This window comes from Hippichthys cyanospilos, chromosome 8, assembly GCF_059441005.1.
Source record: "Hippichthys cyanospilos isolate Australia breed blue-spotted pipefish chromosome 8, RoL_Hcya_1.0, whole genome shotgun sequence".
NCBI classification, from domain to species: domain Eukaryota; kingdom Metazoa; phylum Chordata; class Actinopteri; order Syngnathiformes; family Syngnathidae; genus Hippichthys; species Hippichthys cyanospilos.
In genome coordinates this window covers 11,355,036-11,376,505 of record NC_142376.1, presented here as the reverse complement: position 1 = coordinate 11,376,505, position 21,470 = coordinate 11,355,036, and the positions used below count along the sequence as shown (strand labels likewise).

Sequence of the window (21,470 nt, the reverse complement as noted above, 5' to 3'; positions counted from 1 at the left end):
GTAATTGTACATCAATAATAAAGTGTTGTGAAGGAGAAATCACTAACAATGGCAATAACATCTGTATTCTATTACTCATTACAAATTTCAAGTCATATCATGACAATGTATTATTTTTCAAGTAATTTTTGTTTTCCTGATTCTCATTTTATTTCTCTATTTCACTGTCATGCACCACATTATAGCAGAAACATTATATCATGGGTACTTTTTAACACCTACTCAAACAGAAAAAATAATTACTAACTCTAGCATACTCTCCACATGAAATGAAGTAGAATTGCGGAGAATAATTTTCATATTGATAGTTTTTAACTAATTATTGATTTTCACCAAACATTCTGGACGGAAGTCACAAGGACCAAGAAAGAAACCGGGAATTTGTCTATGTATATATTATCATCGTTAACATTGATAAAAATATCGACCACCGACAAAAAACACGTTCAGTCTTGACCACTAATAGCACTACATTCAACGACAACATTTTTCTTCTCCAGCTCCTGACAAAGTGAATACCTAATAGGTTTAGATCGCTGTAGTAATCAATAAGTCTTCAGATTTATCGCTAACAGTGTGTGAAGACAGCATGACAAAGTGAAAAAGTGGATATTTTGCTGTCTGTGCTATGGATTAAGCAGCACGTCACACCGTGACAAACCTGCTTCTGCGCACACAAGCATCACTTCTATTTTTGAACTGGAGTAACTTTCTCCGCCCATTTGAAAGTAAAGTCTTCAGAGGGCATGTTTTCCCAGGGTGCAATCTGACAGACCTGACACACCTGCCCACTGGGCTGCCTATCAAGAATAATAAGATGACACAGTGAGTGCCCACAAGAGAGCTCACGGGGCTGATGCCATGCAGGCGGGAAGCCTTACTTAAGATCCAGAAAAACAGAAATACTCCATTTTAAATTGCTCTTTATATTTTCCAAGCCTTCAAAAGATTAGACCGACATTATTCATACATGAACATTGCATATTTTTGTCTTATGTATACAAATTGGTGCCTGTTTGTACCAATATTTAGTCAAAAGACTGCTTTTAGTTATTGTACTACAGATTATGCTCATTTGCAAACTCTTAGCTATCATAAAACCATGATTGCGGTGTTGTATATACTGTATGTCGAAAACACACATACGATACAAAATGAATCAATAGCTGTGAAAACAGATAGCGCTCAACATGTTCAATGATAGCTGTAAAACCAAACCAAAAAGTGGCAGCTTTTACTGGTAGATATGACTTGAAAACAACATATTCTTTCATAAACATCATTTTGTTGACCTCCTAAATTTTTCAGATGATTATTAGGAGTCTCAATAATGGACAGTTACTGTGACGCTTTTGTAAGTTAGCACACACTCCAGCACCAGCAGAGCACCCTTGTGACTGTGCCCTGGACAAATTGTACGAAAAACGGATAGATTCTTTTCAGTGTGACTCGCCAGTGCGGATCAATAAGAAGGAAACACAAATAATGGCACCGCTGTGAATCAAGTAGCTACCAATCAATGAGTGAAACACACACGGACAAAAAAAGCTAAAGGCACATTAATGAGCTGCTCACCGCTTTTTGCTGAACAACAATTAATCAACGTCTTAGTATTTGTAATGATTGAATGAGACCGATACATGGGTTAAACAAAATCACAATACAGATTAACACAAGCATTGTATCTTGCATATGACTTTAGAATGAAGCTTTTTGCTACTTGAAGGGCCTCGACCTCTTCCGCAAAGTGGAATGTGTGACATTTGAAGCTGTGGTAAATAGTGACCACTGGATGGCCTTTATCTCTCCATACATTGGGTGGCCTGAAGGCTATACTAATGTGGGGTGGCTTCATGTTGGATGCGTGGTTGGATGAATCAGTTCAGACATAGTTATACAGAGGTGCCTTGGAATGAAGGTCTCACACCCTGTGGCAGGATTTGTCTTTTCAGATACAGTTTCATGACATAACCTCTCGAAAGACCTCCCAACCCCCATGAACTCTTCTTCCCAATCTTCATCCGATTCAAACAAAGCATCAGTCTCGGCAGCACTTTCGCATTTCAAAACAGATTAATTTAGATAAGCCTCGACTCCCTGCAGTGAGTTGAGTAATGCTCTCCATGGACGTCCTTCTCCCTGTCTTTCCCTTCATGCTTCCTCCCACTCAGCAATATGCACCAGTCGTAGCGGATTCCCACACTTCTTTCATTGATTCATGTCATTATCTCAAACCAGCATCCAAACCATGCCCTTTGTTGTACAAAAATCCCATGTGTATTTGGCATATGCATAGAGAGCGATTTGATTGCTTTTTTTAAGCATTCTGAAGCATTTCACTGCTGGCAGGGACACAGCTTCAGCAAAGTTTTGTTGTTACTACAGCAAACTCTGACTCACAAGGGATTCACTAATACATATTCATGAGATTGTACACCACATTCATTAAACCTGCAAGCCATATTACCATAATGTATGCATTTTCTTCCATAGTAACAAATTAAAAACTGTTGGAAGCTCCGTATGTTTATCATGTGTTATTGACAGAAAATGTCCTTTTTCCTCATTAAAATCCATTTATATTAAATGATATATTAATATTGGTGCCGCCAAATTATTTTTTAAACTGATTAATCAAAATTATTTTCCATAATTAAACGATGATGATTACTGGCATGTATACAACTGTTTTCTGAAACATTTGCAACAGATGTATACTTGAGTAATAAGATCAACGTGGAATAATCAAAAATAAATATTACCGTATAATACTTTTGTAATAGCTTACGTTGATCATTTAATGAGATTGTTTTCCTGTGAAATACAACTGTAGAAGAAAACTATGGAATCTGACTCATTGTTACAGACATTTTTTTTTCTTTTAGTCTTCTCAAAAGCAATTCCCAGAACTTCTCACTTATTGTGTCGCTTTAGTGCTGCCCATCAGCATCACACTCCATCTGCGTTTGTGAGGCCCTGTGGGGATAACTTGAGGAGGACATTTACCGTTTACCATCCTTCACCTTTTCTTTAAAACTTGCAATTTTATTTCATTCTGTCAGAATTTACTGCAATTGAGCAAATAAAGAAAAATGAAGCGTTGAAGCATAACCAGGCCAATTGGATGAAAAAATTCAGTGCTTCAACAAGCTTCATTTTGCCATCACACTAAGACACTTGGAACAAAAATGAAATTGGATTTCAAAGATCTAAAGATCACTCAAAGATCTAAACCCCATGAGTTCACCTTACAATTTCAAATTTGGGTTTAATATGAATACGAAATAGTCGAATAAAAAATAATTTTTAATCCATGGATCCCTTCCATTGTTTTTCCGACTTCATTGGAGCCTGCTTTGGCCAGGTGAAAGGTTGACTCGACCTGGAATAGTCACCCATCACAATGATGCTTGGCGAGACGGACAACCGACAACGTTCACACATTCATTCTGTCACTGAGTAGGAACTGACACTGAAGTGAGTGAAACATTACAAACGGTGACTCATTTACATTACCTTTTTCTATTTTAAAAATTAGTCATAGTTGAATGCAGGAGCAATTATGTAAGACTATGAAGTATGAAGATGTATTATTTATACTATATGTCAGTGTTGACAAAAAGCCCTGTGAGGGCAGCCATCATTCTGATGCAAACTAAGATCAAAGCCTGTCTGCTGCCTCTGAAATCCAGCCTGAGAAGTGTGTAAAAAATTCAGCCCTTACTTACATTGATCAACATTTTCAGTTTTAATTGGTGCCCTGAGAGATTATTAAAAAAAAACAACGTGTTTATTGTTAGCGAGAACATTCTTCAGCTCCTCGGTATGTATGTACCATGCCTCATTTAGAAAGGTAGTAAGAAGATGGATGGATGGATGGATGGACGGACAGGTGGATGAAAGGACTGATTACTATTTACCTCCTATGATACATAAGGGTGTGTTGAATATAAGCCCAAGAGTTCCGTTCCTACGTTCCTACTAATGCAGAATAAAGTTATAATTACATCTTAAATTCAAGTTTAGCTCTGATAATGTATTTTATACCACTGCACATACTAGTTCACTGTGCACTGATGATAACACTTGTAATGACAACATTACAATAAATATAAACTATGTTTTAATCACACATTCCATGTGTTTCCGAACCTACCAAACCTTGAGGCACTGCGGGTATGGGTCCTCTAACCACCGGATTGACATTATCGCAGCTAAGAAGCAGGCTGCATCATAGAGATGCTGCACAATTTGTCAGGCAGGCTTTCAAGATTTCGAGATTTTGCCAATCAGGGCCCAACAGAAACGTCATCACCAACATAGGTTGCTAGCACACTGAAACAGCCCTGAAATCCCTTTTCCCATGACTTCTGTGACATCACATCTGCGGCGGGACCGCAGCTGTGATGTAACGGCTGTGATTATTTCCGCACTACAAGGCACATCAGATTATAAGGCGCACATAGGGCACACCACATTTAGGCCGCATTGAATAGAAAATACAGCGATGGCTGGGGTTGCATTATGCATCCACTAGATGGAGCTGTGCTAAAGGGAATGTCAATAGAACAATTAAATAAATCAGTCAAGTTTTCAATCAGAAATTAAGAATAAAGCTAATTTGTGGTAGATACTGAATAATGGGAAACAATACCTCTTGATTATATTTCAAGACCGCTTAGATCAAAGCCAAGTCAAATCAAGAGTTTAGAAGAATATAATAATGACTCAATTATGTATTAAACTTACATGTTTAATACAAATATATATATATATATATATATATATATATATATATATATATATATATATGTGTGTGTGTGTGTGTGTGTGTGTGTGTGTGTGTGTGTGTGTGTGTGTGTTTGTGTGTGTGTGTGTTTATATATCTATTTGACACCGTTTCTGCAATTTTTTCACAGAATGATAACGATTTTTATCTTGCTGATGTACATCCAGTGGTGCTTATACACACATGACTGCTCTGAAAAGTCATTTGTCAATCTGACACAAAGGTTTTATGTTTTAGAGTATGAAAGAAAAATAGTGCGTCATAGTGGTGAAATGCACCTTGACAAAGGAAAATGGGCAGCCACATATAGCTGTCTAAATAATAAACAGGTCAGTTTTGGTGAGTTTAATTCAGCCCTACCCAAAAAACATTTTTCTGTCTATTTCTGCTGTGACACAAGTCTTGGATGTAATAAAGAGTATTGAAGCCAAAATTTGATAAACCTGGGGTGTTCTATTAGATCTTTATAGATCCAACTGCCTGTTTGGCTTTAATGTACCACTATTTATAAAAAAGACACTGGTCTGAAAATAAGCTACTATGGGAAATTGGCCAAGGCATACTCTCTTGAATGGCTCACTGCCCATTGTCATCGTGTACATAGTATAATAAAATATTATTAAACTGATTGCTCTTTGTCTCTTTGAATTGATTTTAGACACAAGGACTTCATAATTCCAACTTTCAACATTTTTTTTTCAAATTATTTACTCAAGTACCGCTAAAGTAAACCGCATAAAGATTTTTTGGATGAAATGAAAAGACTTTAAGGGACACTGTAACAGGAATAAATTAAATGATTACGAATTTAAAAAAAACTTGCAAATAAATGTGTTTTTAATGACAAACACTATGGTTTAAATAGTTTTGAAGGTCTAGTTATCATTAAATTAGGTTACGTGGGGGGTGACACTACTCCGGAGGCTGCCATAGCTGTTTTAGCTACGGACAATGGTAAATACAGCAACTCCCGCTGTCTGTAATGAAAAACAGTCTAAATCTTACACATTGTCCCTTTAAAGAGCATGCTGCGCCAACAGTGTCTGATTTATTAAACTTTCGAAAAACATTTGTGGTGGTATCTATGGTGGCCTACAGGCAAATGCAGTGCAACCAGCAACATTATATAAACAGAAAAAACAAAATAAAACAAGCTTACAACAAAACAACTGCAAAAAAAAGAAAGAAATTAAAACAGCTGCAAACAAAAATTATAAATAAACAGATAAAACAAAGCAACAAAAAAGTGCAGTCACAGAAAACAGCATGGCACACCAAGATGAAAAAATATACTGTACTATGTGTTATCACCACACAAACGAATTGGTGGAACTAGGGGGACGGGACCGAAAGTCATCGACCAGTCAGATGCATTCTGTGCTTATTAATGATTTACACTATTTCCTAAATTTATTGAGATTGGGCTTGTTATAAGAAAAAAGAAAGCATGACACTATAAAATGTTAACCGAGCACTACATAATTTGTGTCAGAGAAAATGTTTAAAAACAAGCCTACCACTAGGTCACTTTTGAAGACCTTCATTTTCCTCTGGAAAGCCTGCATTGCAGATATCAGCTCACAAACGCCTTTGTTCTTCCCTTGAAGCTTCAGATTTAGGTTATTCGTATGAATCGTCACAAAAAAATCCCACAGCTTCCAACTTTGATAGATTTTGCAGAAATCTATGAACTGTTTTGTTTTAACATTCATTTGTTTTGACAGAAACTTTAGTATTTCACTCGTTAATAGCATAAAATCATCAAAAGGTGTGTTGACCTCCATTAGGAACAAATGCATCAAGTGATGATGCGGTCCAGATGTCGCTCTCAAGAGGCTTAACAGACTCTTCATTATTGCCATGAATTTGAAGTAATAGCTGTTCAAGACTTGCAGAAAGGACTGAAAGCTGAATTATCAGTGGTAAGTTATCAGGTGAGGGTGGAGAACCTTCAGGCAATGAACCTGTCTGCCATCTCTGCTGATCAAACTGTAGCCGGAATTGACACCATTTTCTTTAAATCTATTCCTTTTCATTCAGCAGAGTTGCATTATTCATGTCTTCAACCTTTGCCCACAGTGGCTTGCCATGCCCAACAAATGTTGAACAAAACTCCTTTCTGACAAAGGTGGGAGATTTGCATTTTTTTGTTTGTTCGTTTGTTTACTGGCCCTTACAGTCTGGTTCATTGACCCCATTCCATTATCAGCCTTCTATTTTTTTGTAAGTTTAACCAAACTAAAATCGGCGGTCCATCAGCCAACTTCTGTTATCGCTTGCATTACCAAAATCCATCCCCGCTCCAAAAAACCTTGACCATGAATGCAACAATCAAACATCCATCATCTTAAACCAAAAGTCAAAGCTAAACCTTAAGGTCTTCTTTTCAATCACTCAATTATCCTAAAAGGGCAAATGAGTTTATAACTAAAAACACTAAACCCACACCACAACTCATAGCATGCATGCATCATCGCATATGTTGTACCAACGTGTTCCCCTTGCAGTAGACTGGAATAAGTAACACCGACTATAAGGCATGTAGTTTACATCATGTTGTTTGAATGCCCTCAACCTCTGGAGTCATTTACAGAAACAATTGCATAAAACAAAATACACATTTGAACACATGTCATCCGTCACATATACAAGTAACAAACCAAGGGTTTTCTGATCATAGATAATGCATTCATGGGGGGATTTTAAAACTTCTATCTTACATTTCCTAGAAAAGAGCCAATCAGAGTGATGCAATGTACCCATTGGTCACTTGAATGCCGTCACCTTCTACACAGAATGCTTTGCTCAACTATGTGGAAGCAAATTATTCATTCAAAACATAATTAAAGAGCAGGTTTTAACTGGTTACCATTACCAACGGTGGCAGGTGACACAGGTGGTGACGATTACAATGACGGATTAAAATGACAGATTAAATTGATGGATAAAATCAACTGTTCAGTTGATTTGAGTCTTTTGTTTTTAAAATACCGTTGCGGTGGTTCATCGGCAACACGTCAGTCTGTCTGTAACTAACCAACACGTCTGCTACGACTGCGCATCATGAGTGGCATCAGTCATACGCACTATGCATATATGCACCTCGGGAAATGCACTCTTAATTTTTAATTCCATTATGCTTAACTAGATCACCAGCCGGTACATCGCTGCATCTGGCTTCTGTAAAGTCTGAAATAAGAATTCGCTAAGGTTTAGCTGTCATTTCCTCTTAGTTTGACCTCAAACATTGTGTAACACTTCAGGCATCTTTTATTATTTCTGAATCTGAGAACGACTTCTTGTGTTCACCTAAAATCCATGTCACTCTAAGTGAGCACTCTTTTTTTTTTTTTGTGTGTCATAAAAGAAATAGAATCCTGCTTGCAGCTTTAGATGGCAATTTCAGTGCAGTGTTATTTTTCTTGTTCTACTTTTGTCTCCTGACATCTTAAACACATTGGTCTGTGCTGGTAAGAGAGAGAATGAATGCTAACTTTTGAGTCCAGTCTTTCTTAAATCAATGATTTTCACTGTCCATTCTTGTTTAGCAAAGCAAACTTAGAATACGCCTTTTATTTCTCCTTAAAAAAAGAAAAAAAAAGAAAGCTAAAACACAAAAAAAGTGTATTTTGCCCCACAGTACCGCAATAGCTTCACGTAAAAATCATGCTCCTATTGTTTATTGTTGGGTATAATTTTACAGCCTTTAAATTGTATTTAAACATTACGTGTAAGTTTTAAGGATAATCAAGACCTTTTTAGTCCTATGATAATAATCTGCGGACACCCAGGCTAAACGATAACTAACAAAACCAGTATGCAGTACGCTGCATTGTTAGGAAAGCTAACAATTGCAGCAATAACATTATTTATGTATTTGCCACAAAATAAGCTTGCATGCACAGTATCATTGAACCCTAGGGTGCAATTAATAGAAGTCTAAAAAGCTGGTGCTTTGGCAAAGATTCTCAATTTCTATGAAAATACTTGGTAGTGCCATTTTAATTAATTAATGCAAGCCAAAGACTGTATTTAAGCTTTTAATAGCTTGTTCATGTGGAAAATCTACATTAATAAGGAAGCAGAGGCACTGCAGGCTTTCAAATGGAATATGTTATACAACGCCACTGCTTCATTTAAATAGTGCCCCCCCCTTCCTTTTTTGGGGGGACGGGGGTTGTTTATTGTGTGATTTATATATTTATCCTAAAAATTCAGGTATTTTCATGATGCATCTGATGTATCTGATGTCTGTGTTTATGTTAAATGTGTCTGTGTATAACATTGTGGAAGGATATGTCAAGTGTTCAGTGATCAGAAGGTGTAACAATCTTTTATTTTGTTGAGATAAATGAGACAATATTATTTATGGCTAGGGTTTTTCGAAATGATTAAAAAATTGTGGGATTAAATAAATTGTACTTCTTCACACTCCTTTTCAGGCATGTCAATAGGTTTTACGGTTACTTTTTTTATTTTCGGAAAAGTCTGCCTTGCAAATTTTTTAGTTGTAAACTTTTTTTTATGTTTTAAATAAATACTAAGTAAACTAAAGAAGGTGATGAGAAGCTGCATTCAGCCAATAAATACTCAATGAACCCTGTGGCTAGAATCTTCTAATATAATGGATTAATGAGGACATGAAACCATGACTAATTACTTTGGATGATTAAAATGGCAGAGAAGACAAAGAGAGGGAATATTCTGGGTAGGCGACCTACTATTAACGCTGATGAATATGAAAAAGTGGGTTCAATAGGCACGGTATTGCAAATAAATGGAAAGGTACTACAGAATCGTTTAGGACAAAAGTTGCTTCTTATTTTTGTGTATTTTTTTCCCATTTTATATAGAAATTGCATTAAAAATGTTTAGATTTAGCCAGAATTCTGCTGAAAAGTTATGTCAATTTGAATGTCTATCTGCCCACCCGTTCATCCATCCATCCAACATTAAAGCGATGTACAATATATGTACAGTTTGAACTCAGGCAATAACAACGCTCTAATGCCATTATGGAAAGGATGGCTGAGTCCGGTCCTCAAGAACCACAATTCTGTATGTTTTCAATTTTCCTCCTCAAGAAACACACCTTATTCAAACAAACAGGTCATTAACGAGGTTTTCAGAAGTCTGATAACGACCCCCATTTAAATGAGCTTTGTCGGCTGAGGGAAATATCAAAAACTCTCTCAAGGACAGGACTTGGCCACCCCTGCGTCAAGGTAACCAAAGAATATGTAACAAAAAAATGTGAGGCGAAAAGTAAACAAGAGCATCAAAGCACTCGCTCTTTTGTCTATTCACCAGGTGTTCCAGAATTGTTGGGCACATTTCAAGTCTTAGATCTACTGAAGAAGAAATGGTAGTAAAACGAAACAGGTACTATTTTCATGCTAAATCCATTATGTCTTTTGTGATGGAAATGATTTTTTTTTCTTTTTCTTTTCAGCTCCAGTAATGGCATTTAATCAACCAGAAAAGGCATTTTGTGTCCTTGAAATTATTTTGATGTGTGCCATGTGACAAATGTGTTCAAATTGAACATTTCATGTAAAACTTCAGATCCATTGTTTGCAGAATGGCAGGCTGTTTTTTTTGTTTGTTTTTTTTCTGTCGTAATAGTTTTTGAGATATATACTAGTATAATGTTGAAATGTGCCCAAGACTTTTGTAATACCCTGTAGAATTACTTGTCTGCAGCTTCACAATGAAGAACGACTACTGGCAGATAAATTCACTTAGTCCATTCATGCCTCAGTGAGTGTGTTATAGTAGAAGAATGGATGAATTCAATGACCCTTTATATGTATTTTGTAAAATCGCCAACAAGGAGCTCATTGAATATAAGGTTGGAATCTTTCTCGTACAATCAGGGTCACATAGGTCACTATGTGTGTTTGTAAAATGGGTGTAGTACATTCATCTTCCACTGGTAGAGTGAAACTGATCAAAAGCTGTCCAGCAGCTGATCTCAGCATCAATGTGGCTTTGCTGATGGACTAAGTACTGCAGATTAGATTTCCAGGGTCTTTAGAAAAAACAATTACATGAAGTCTACAATTGTAATAAGGTATTGCCTCAAAAAATATAATTCAAAATGTGCCTATTCAAGGGTCTAAATCAATCATGTCTATCACAGTCTTCACAGAACAATTGATTTTTAGATCATTGGGTGGTCTTTTTTATATTTTGGTTGGGCACTGAGTGAATGCACACCTGTGAAGCTCAGATATCGTGACGCAGAGGAGTAGAGGAAATTTTGATGACAAATGTGGCGCAAAATAGCCATTCATCCCCATGAGATCTGTGCTGTTGTGTCTGTGCATCTGATCTGTGAGAACATAATCAGATTTCCTCGATAGCATCGTTAATGCATTAATGGAATTTTAATGTCCGCAGTCTGAAAACTGGAGGTGACTGTCAATGTGGAAGGAGCATTTATAGTTTCAACACAAACGATACGGTCACTGTTTACTGTCCATTTCTCACCTCACAAGGGGAAGACAATAATAAAAAGCACAATAATATTAATGTGTTGATTACTACAATGGAAAATTTGGATGGTTGCTGTAAAATGTATTGATTAAATACAATGACATCCACCACACATACGTATACATATCGAATACACCAAAATTGCATCATAAAATCTGTGCCACAAATTAGATCTGCTTCCAGTTGGTTTAAAATATAGTCTACTTTCAGCCACCATGGAAAATGCCATTGGCCTGTTGAAATGCCTAGCATAGTGCAGCAGCACCAAAAAAAAAAAAAAAAGCCAGTTTTTACACCCTAGCGTATTCTCGCGGAAATACAGAGCATTATTTTTCCTGCCTTTTGAAAACACGGAAATGATATTTGTTCTTCTGTAAAGGATCATACCTGCTAATGAGGAGCACCGAGAACAGGGGCCCAGCAGATACAAATAGACCCATGGCTGCAGAGGAAGTGGAGAGGCCGAGTAGAGTCTGGAATCTGGGATAAAAAAACACAGCATATATAGCATGCAAGTTAGCATGATGCAAGGCTTGATAGATTGTGTTTCATTCTAAATTAATGCTGTCTTCTGCAACTAAAAAATGATGCAAGAATGTGTTTGTGCTTAACAGCACACTTGAAAATCCCACAACTGTTGTATTTCAAAACAAAGTGAGAAGCCAGGCATCAAACACTGTCATGCCGATTGCTCAAACTCTTCTCATATAAACAGTAATTTATTTCATTTGAAAGAATGGAATGCCTATGGCAGTACGATGACCTCAAAAACCCTTTATCTTTATGGCTGCACCTTATACAGCAGTACTGAGATTCTATGGTGACATGCCTGTGGGATATTCCCTATACAGTGTAATGACATCTTGTTAATGACTTCTCCCTGTGAAGACAGAAGCCAGTCACAGACTGGGTTGAAAAGCAAAAAGGAGCAGCGCCGTTTCCGTCAAAGAGGGTCTCTTTGTTTCTGTCATCTCTCAGAAGTCGAAGATGAAAGTAATCAGAAAACCTTCTGAGGCTGGCACGAGAATCGACTCACGCTGAAGGCAAATGAGAGCAAGGAAATACTGGCACATTAATGTTGAATGTATGGCAACTGTGGACAAACAGGATGAAATAGTCTTCAGTTGACAAAAACTTACATGTCTTTAAAAGAGGATATATTTGCTATGTACGAATTGAGAATTTAATCACGATGGGTCGATGTCACGAAACATTCTGATAAAAGTGTCATTTTGTGATAAGCAGTCATTAAAAAGGTCTCCTATTTTGTTTTAATAACTTGATTGGTCTGTCCTACGTGTTAACACCTTCCACGGTTATCACCCCTTCTTTACCCAAAACTTAAACTGCAAGTACCTTAACACAAACATTTTGCATGAGCTCAAAATTGTTTATTTCAACTATTTTTTTCTTCCATATACCCTTGGTGTTTCTGTGTGTATCTCACCATTGTTAAATGTTTACCCAAAAGGTGATCAAACCGTATAACATGAATGAAGGTTTTTCCTTTTTTTTTTTCTTCCATGTTGCCTTAGCAGCTTCATATTAAAGTGAAAATCGCAATTCTAAGGTTGCATAATTTAAAAATTGACTACATATTTGGGAAAGAATTTAACAACAACAACAAAAATGGTTATGGAGGGTATTTTTTATATTTCTGTGTATCTGAAAACTGTTTATATGTCCTGCTGCTAAAATGTTCTTGAACGTCTGTTAAAAGGTGTTTGTTTTGTCTTGGGATAATAATAACCTACTATTACATCATATGAGTAAGATATGGAAAAAAGACTCGGTATGCTTTATTACTTCAAACTAATATCTACTGATGATTCTTTCTTTCTTTTCTTTCTATTTTGTTCCTAAATCTTGTAAGGTGTTACTATGTTCAATTAATTGATAAAAAGTTAATTAAAATTGGCCCATTTTCATTCAAAACATTAATTCCTGATTATCCCATTTATCATCTTGTTTCTTTTAACATCACTTGTTTCATTCTCCATATTTGTGTTGCCATATTTAAAAACAGTGGCTAACCTATTTTTACACTGTTGCATCTAAAGAATTTTAACATTTTAAACATGCTTTTTGTTCATTCAATTAAGCAATTTTGACATGGAGTATATTTTGGTGACTGTCTGATCCAAAAGGATATTCCTATCTGAGGAAAAAATACTTTTGAGTTGTTTGGAAACATTGCACGCTGTTCAAAAACAACTTAGTGCATGAATGATCTTGACGGGGAAAAAATTGATTCCTTTCATGCCAGATAACACGGGTAGGCTGTGCTGGAAAAGCTTAGTTTTGCCATATAAAAGGCATGTTATTTTCCATGTCTTTAGACTAAAAGAGGGAGGGCACTGTCATCATCAAAATACAGTATGCAAGCACAAAAAGATTTGCAAAACGTGATCTCCTGAATATTCTCATGCTTCTCTTTGTTTATAAAATATTTAGAAGTATCTGTAAGAATATTTCAAATATTTATTCCAAGATGTTCCAGTTGTAATCTTGCTCACCAAACAAAATTATGGTTACAGAACAGAGTTTAATACTATTAGGATATTTCCTTTAGGAAAATATGTCAATAATTTTAATTCTTGAAAGGTTTCCTGTTTTGTTGTGATTACTGTTATGGTATGGTATGATATGGTATTTTTTCTCCTAATAAAACTTTTTTATTTGCATTTTCATCAGTACTTGTTTACTATTATAAATATTAATCTTATTGTTCTTATTTTTAAAATTATTATTTATTATTATGATTATGATTATTATTCTTGCCTTTATATTCATCTTTAATGCTGTGCAAACACAGGAATCTTGGAAAAAACTCTTATCAGTTGTTATTTGTCATTTTGTATGAATTTCAAATGTCAAGTACAAAAAAATCTTTATTTTGCTCATATCTAATTCGCTTCTTTATCTTCAAATAAGATTATTACTGTTAATGGGGTATGCAGGTATACGGATAGCAAATGCAAAATTGATTCTGAATTTAGTCATAGACCCATAAATAGGAATATAATCAAATCATGAGAAAGTCAAAGATTCCCAACCCTAATATTCTGCTAATTCATCCAGATGCATGAATGTCAACTTTGCGTTGCATGCAACATAAATCTAAAGCATTGAAACTTTAGTGCCATAATCAAAACTTTAATAAATTGAAAAATAAAGTAAAAATTGAATAAGAAGTGAATGTTAATAACCAAGTTTTAGGTCCATCTAATTGACTGCCTCATGGTGTTTTAGTGCTTAATCCTATAATTCTGATATCCCAGCTTGAAACTGTGGCACAAGTCCAAGCAACGATGAGATTCCCAAGTGTTATATCACAAAGGCTGTGAAAATCAATATGTTGGAGGCTACTCAATACCACACACTGCAAATAGTGAAGCAGAGTGACATTAGCTTTGGAAAAAGCCTTTACAATGCTTGCGTTATAGCTAGAAATCAATATGTGTGTAATAGAGTGATGCATAATTAATTATCATCCACCTTGAATCAAGGAGAATGGCACAAATTTAAGTTTGTTCAATTTTCACAACAGTGCACCATGTGTGAGAAAAAACAAATACAGTAGGGTCGACAATAAATTGTAAATGATGGAAATGACAATCAAAAACAGAAAACGCATGACTGGAATAATTCATCCATCTATGTTCTTTACAGTTTATTTTCATCAGGTTTGCTGAAACTCATACCTACCAACTCTAGGAGAGAGGCTATGTGCATCTAGATCTATAATCAAAACACTTTTCATTAACACAGTCATGCCTATGGACAACTTAGAATCTTTAATTAAACAAACATGTATAGTTTTGGAATATGGGAAGAATCCTGCCTCCAGAGACAATATCCCTGCAAGTATAGGAGAATATGCTGATTCTAAACAGGACGGCAAAAATATGAACTCTCAACCTTAATTGTGTTGAACAAATGTTAAACCCCCCATTCACTGTGCTGCAGACGTATGGGTGTCAAAATAAGATATTTTGCAGTTAATTAACTAGAGTGATAGTTCTGGGTTTTTTTGTATTCATTTAATGTTGTCTCTGACATTAGGCTCTCTGTATGGTGGTTAGCTCCCTTTTTAAAACATTGTACTTGTTTTGCTTAAATTGTTTGGGTTGGGAACGAAAGGTCAATTACACCCTGGAGACTGATTAGTTGCAATTGTGTTTTGCATAACCTGATCAATCTAGAGTAATATTTATTCTTTGTAAGAAAGAAAAACATAAATGCAATGTACCCACCCACAGCTAACGATAGCAAAGATACTAGAGTTGTGAGCCATAGTAAAGCTCTTTGCCAAGTTAAACTCCAGAATACCCAGCAGTATTTGAGCAAGTTTGTGACGAGGAGGATGGACATAGTTGTTTTTTTTTTTTTTTCCTAATAAATTTGCCATGACAAAAGAAAAGCAGCATTATTCCTTCCGATGCCTTAAACTGAAGTTTGCAGCAGAATACAGCAGAAGGTTAACTGGTTACAACTGCTTTTGTTAAACAAAATAAATGAATGAAGGCATTTTATGTTGTTGCTTATCCAAATATTGATCTGCCATAATAATAACACTTCTATCCATCCATTATCTTAACCCAGGGGTGGGGCCCGTTCCTCGCGAGCCGCATCCCTGCATGTTTTTGATGTCTCTCTCCGACATCACACCATATTCATACAATCAGCTCATCAGCAAGCTCTGCAGAAGCCTGACAAAAATCCTGATCATTTGAGTCAGTTGTGTTGCAGAAAGGAGACACAGAATACATGCAGGATAGCGGCTTTCTCGGACCCGAGTTGCCTACGCCTGTCTTTACTGCTTTTCCTCACGAGGGTCTCGGACGTTCTGTATTCTAGCTCAGCTGTCATTGAGTAGTAGGCGGCGGACACCCTGAACTGGTTGCCAGCCAATTGCACACACACACAATAACAAAATGAATCAAAATTCAAAATAAATAAATAAATAGTCCAGTTGAGGGGTTTTCTCAGAAATGTTTAGGTGAGATTAAAAAGAGATCAATGAATTAGAAACCTTTAATTAATCTCTCTGTCTATTGACATCATTTAGCACTCATAAAAACACAGTCGATTTTTGAGAGACTTAAAGGATTCTAAGCGTGTTTTACAGAATGAAAAATGCGGTAGTCAAATACTGAGTTACTGAATAATCTGCATTTTGCAAGCTTTACCCATTGTGAACAAGATCCCATAGAAATCTTTTTTTTAAAGAAAGAATGTGACTGATGAATGTCTGCCACATCCTCTGGGCTAATCACATTGTTGAAGGTCCATGCGAGACTATGGTAGGTATCTCAACTGTTGCATTTAATGTGACCTACATAGCTTCAAAATGATTAAAACTTAATCAACAGTGATGATCCCCATGGGACTATGTGTGATATGTGACAGAATACATTCCACTGATGAGCCAGATGTTTAGACCTGCGTCTGCTCTATTTTAGTGACCACCTCCGAGAGCACTGTCATGTTTTAAGAGTAGGTGTCTCCAAAGTGATGCATATCGTCTGTGGGCATTTTGATTTAAAGCAGACTTGAAAAGGGCATAAAGAAATATTTTTAAAAAAAGTATATGTCAGGCAGAATTGAGTCATTCATATTCCTTTATCATACACATATACAGCATGAGTCATATCTGGCCTCAAAATATAATTACTCAGTTACTGCCATTCCTCATTCTATCCTTCATAGCTGCAATTCACAAATGAATCCCAGAATGCTTGTGTCAAAGGTTACATGACTCCAAGCAATCAATAAAGTTCATGAGCTAATACACCAGCTAATACATTTGTTGAAATAACTGCTCTGCTTCACCAATTTGGGCTTCAGCCAAAGTCATTCCACAAAACCAAATGCATATACAGCCTAAATAGTTGGCAACAAGTGACCAACGACACAGATGTGAGAAACAAATTTATCTGGTCTGATGAAGACACAATTTTATGCAATATGAAGGAAGATTGATTCACCACTTGGTTCATACCAGAGTTATGGTGATGGAAGAAGCGGAGATTTCGATTGGCTAAAACAAATTTTGCTCGTGGACGGGTGACTGACAAAATCTTTACAACATAGGTGCCAACAATGGGGCTAACTGCAGATGCGCATTGTAATATTCATCCATCCATCCATTTCCTCAACTTCTGGCCCTCACAAGGGTCACAGGCTTGCTGCTACCTATCTCAGTTGTCTTTTTGAGGAGTACATGAAGTCCACCCTGAACTGATTGCCAACCAATCGCAGGGAGCACAGAGATGAGTGTCCATTATACCTTCCATGCACATTTTTGTGATTGAGTGTGGAAACTGGAGTACCCAGAGAAAACCAGCATGGTCACAGGGAGAACATGCACAGAACTTCACATAGAAATGCAGGAGCCGGAATCAAACCCACAACCCCATGTGAGGGACATATGCTGACCAGTCTTTCACTGTGTCTCTCACATCTGTAACATGTAATATAGTATACTGTACCTATTATAAATTTCACCAAAAAGCCATTTAAAGGAGTTGGGCCACGCTATGTTAATAATTGGATGTCTGAGGCTTAAAACCATTGACAAAGGATGATGCATTGCTCACCCTTAATCAAAAGAGACTTTTTTCAGGGCCTCGGCATCCCAATATCTAAGCTTTGGCCACATTTCTTTGACACGTAATCCTTGAAAACGAAAGCCTGGGGGAGACCTTTTTTTTCTCTGAAGAATCTGGACACTTTGACATTTTAGAATTGGACAATACCAGAAGGATTTATGCCGTTGTGGTGCAGCTCTACCTCAAACTAACCTGTGGTGTCTTAGATAATGTTTTCACTGCATGCACTTGCCACAAAATGAAAAGTAAATGTTCTCTATTCAACATTACAAATATGTTGGTGCAGCTCTAAATTTCTCAGAGACTGAGTACACTCACGTTCTTGCAGGTTTATGTCCAGAAAAAAGGTCAACTAGCATATTAGGGGATAATCTTTCTCAATGGATCCATCCACTTGTTATACATAGATCCATTTCCATTTACGTTAGTTCTCGGAGTCACAGGTAAGATGAAGCCTAAAGCGAGAGGTGACGTAGACCCTGAATGTTGACACTCAAACTGACACCTTCAGACAGTTTTGACACTTCAATTTAAGCACCATGCATGTTTTTGGAAGCTCCATTCCCTTGAAAGGGGGGGGGGGGGGGGGGTCCTTCATCTAGAAATGCATACTGTAATATTTAAAATAGCATGCATTTGGCGCACATACACTCCAAAGAGCCATCTTACAAATTAACTTCTGTGTCAAATTTGCTTAGCAGTATGTTTCAGGAGTGTGCTTTATTTAACAGAAATGTACATTTGGTTGGACGTACTAAATTGTCCTTAGGTGTGTTTGGGTGTGTGAATGCTACTCCCCGGTCAGCTGGGATAGGCACCAGCAAGCCTATGACCCTTGGAAGGATAAGTGGCTCTAGAAAATGGATGGGTGGATGGTATATTTGGTTGTTTATATAGAATCAAGAAAATTGCATGACGGGGTCTCAAAAAATGTCACAAAATGCAAAGGAAATTACATTTTTCATTCATTCTGACTTCTTTTCATTTTTGGAGTAATTTTTAAATAGATGGATTTTTTGCATGTTGTGCTTTGAAAGCAGTGGAGATTTTTAATTGCTCTTTAATTTTTCAACCTTGTCTTGGTTATTAAAACAGATTTTTTTTTTTTTTTGTTGTGTTCTTGCTTCAGTCTCAAGTTTCATTCTCAAGTTTTTGGTCTGTCTTAATCTCAGACTCCTGCTAGCCTTTGACACAGTTGGGATTTTTTTTTGTTTTTGTTTTTATGTTTTATGTTTATGTTTGACTTTTAGTTTTCATGCTTTAATTCCCTTTGTTTTCATGTCTTATTAGTTTGATTGTATCCACCTGTCCTTGTCAACCCGCCCCCCTTGAGTTAAACTCTCAGCATCCTTGCTCTAATTGTTTCTTGTGCAGATGTTCCTTGTTGCATAATTAGTTTGAGTGTATTTAGTTCCCTGTTTGTTTCACTTCTTGTGGGATCATTCTCGTCATGTGTACCTACCTGCTTTGTGTTTTGTCTTGTTTGCTTGGCTGCCTAACTTTGTAGTTTTTCATGTCCTGATTATGTTAGCCTTTATGTTAATTAAATATGGACTTCTGCAACAAATCCTTGCCGCTGAGCTTCTCTGCACTTGGGGCCACAAACCCCACAACCACACTGGCTTTTTACCCAGCTACATCGGTCTCTGACAGGCTACGGCCTTATTCTCGAATTGTGTGCTCTTGAGCACAAGAGAGACCTGATCACGTTAATGCATTGACAAATTCTTTATAAACACTCTGACAAACAAGTTTCATTTGTGAAAGGACCTCCATCATATAAGAGGGAAACAAAACAGTACTTGCCGATCTGGAGTTCTGATGATAATACTTCCGTTGGCCACACAACTCTATTTATGTAAATCACATTCCTCTACCCTCCAGTCCGAGTTTGTGATGGTTGGCCTGCATTGTGAGATCTGAAAGCTGGCAGCTGGCAGTTTAGAGCCAATGAGTGAACAAAAGCTGCACCAATTAAGTATGCCTTGCAATCTGGGTTTGTTCCAAAGATAAAAGGCAACATGAGTGTTAGCCTACAAATACTTTGTGAAATTAGAGGAGGCCTTTGAGAAACGAAACATACTTTAATTGGATAGCGAGGTGATTTTCAGCATGGCATTGCAATGCAGCACTACAGCAGAAGTATGATTATTTGTTTCATTGAGCCTACTAAACACAATAACCACAGATCGGGCATGCAAATTTGCTTGTAAAATATTAGGCCTACCGTTAAAATCACAATATATTTAGGAGCCATTTACGCCTTAGTCCAATTTAGCCCCCATCATCACATTTATGAAGTATTTAAAGGTTTTATAAATCGCAATATGTGAAGTTGTTTCTCCAACCCATGCCCCATTCTTCAGAAACCAACAAACGATGAAGATGCATGCATGATCAAGTGAAACACCGTTAACCCTTGACATTCACAAGAATAAATTAGATGCAAATATTGTGTACAGAGCGAAATAATTCATGCCATGTAATTGAGGATGAGGAACATGTACACACACGTACAGCGCACGTTAACGCCAAGAGACAAATGTATATGAAGGAAAGAGCTACGCCTGCGACAATATTAAACTCATTTAAAAAGAAAGAAAGTTTAAAAAAAAATCACTGCCTTCAAAGTTCCGAATCTTCAACAGACTTCAAATAACAGCACACTCTATATGGTTGCGCTGGAGATAAAAAGCGCCACGCGAAAATAGAACGCTCCGACATTATTTAAAACAACATTGTCAAAAAAAGAGACTGGGAAAAATCACACCAGACAAGTGCCACTTGCAGTTTTATATAGGGTAATGTCAAGTCAAAGATCAAATGTACCTGAAACTGCCGCTCGCTGCGAAGTCACGTTTTATCGCATCCTTGATTCTTGACTTGTGTAATCAGCAATGGAAGCGATCCCTTTTCGGTCTGTGTCCTTGCAGTGGAGACAGTTCTGTTAAAGACAGCACCTGCTGATTCGAGCTCACGTAAGAGCGACAAAACAACCTATTGTGCTCACTCAGCAGATTCCCGTTTCACGTCTGGGCTGGAAGCGCTTGTGCGCAATGACGCACGCCGTGGGCATGCCAGCAGATGTGAAATATCCAAAGCATTGAATCTAAAATCTGCCGGGATGACGACTACTGTGTTACCATCTCACTGTGCTCAGTGACTTAAAAAAAAAAACCACACCCACACACCCACACACAACTCAAAGACATTTATAGCACGTGATCCAACTCATTGCAGTCCAAATGCATGAAGTGACAAAATATTAGAAATATTAGTTCCGTCCGCTTTTATGAATTCCCATCAGCGAAATGAAATATAATTGTAGTCTGACTGAAATGGGTATCGGCACCCAACATGCACGCTGTGTCATCTATTTTGGTTCTTTGAAGAAATCAAGTGACAATAATCCTGTCAGCACAAATTTAACGCTTGGAAGCAGCACCTGCAGGCTATTATGCTTTCTAATCGGCCACATTGAGAACAGTCTGCTTTAAGAAAGGAAAATATCAGCAAAATGAGACTCGAGGATGAGGTTAACCATTTCCCCGTAACCTCACTTGTTTTCT

The 21,470-nt window shown here is 36.9% G+C and overlaps 1 protein-coding gene across 2 annotated transcripts in view; it reads right to left on the bottom strand.

The window, feature by feature from the left end:
• Nucleotides 1-21,114, bottom strand: part of gabrzb (gamma-aminobutyric acid type A receptor subunit zeta, b) — a 38,632-nt gene extending 17,518 nt beyond the window's left edge. The window contains exons 1-3 of one of the 2 annotated variants that reach the window (XM_088421819.1): nt 20,912-21,114; nt 20,731-20,827; nt 11,675-11,767 (exon numbers count right to left, since the gene is read on the bottom strand). In XM_088421819.1, the coding sequence (XP_088277945.1) occupies nt 11,675-11,727 (53 nt within the window). In that variant the 5' untranslated portion in view covers nt 11,728-11,767; nt 20,731-20,827; nt 20,912-21,114. Of the gene's footprint in view, nt 1-11,674; nt 11,768-20,730 lie in introns of both variants that reach the window. The other variant, XM_088421818.1, reaches the window with a different exon arrangement.
• Nucleotides 21,115-21,470: the final 356 nt, after the last annotated feature.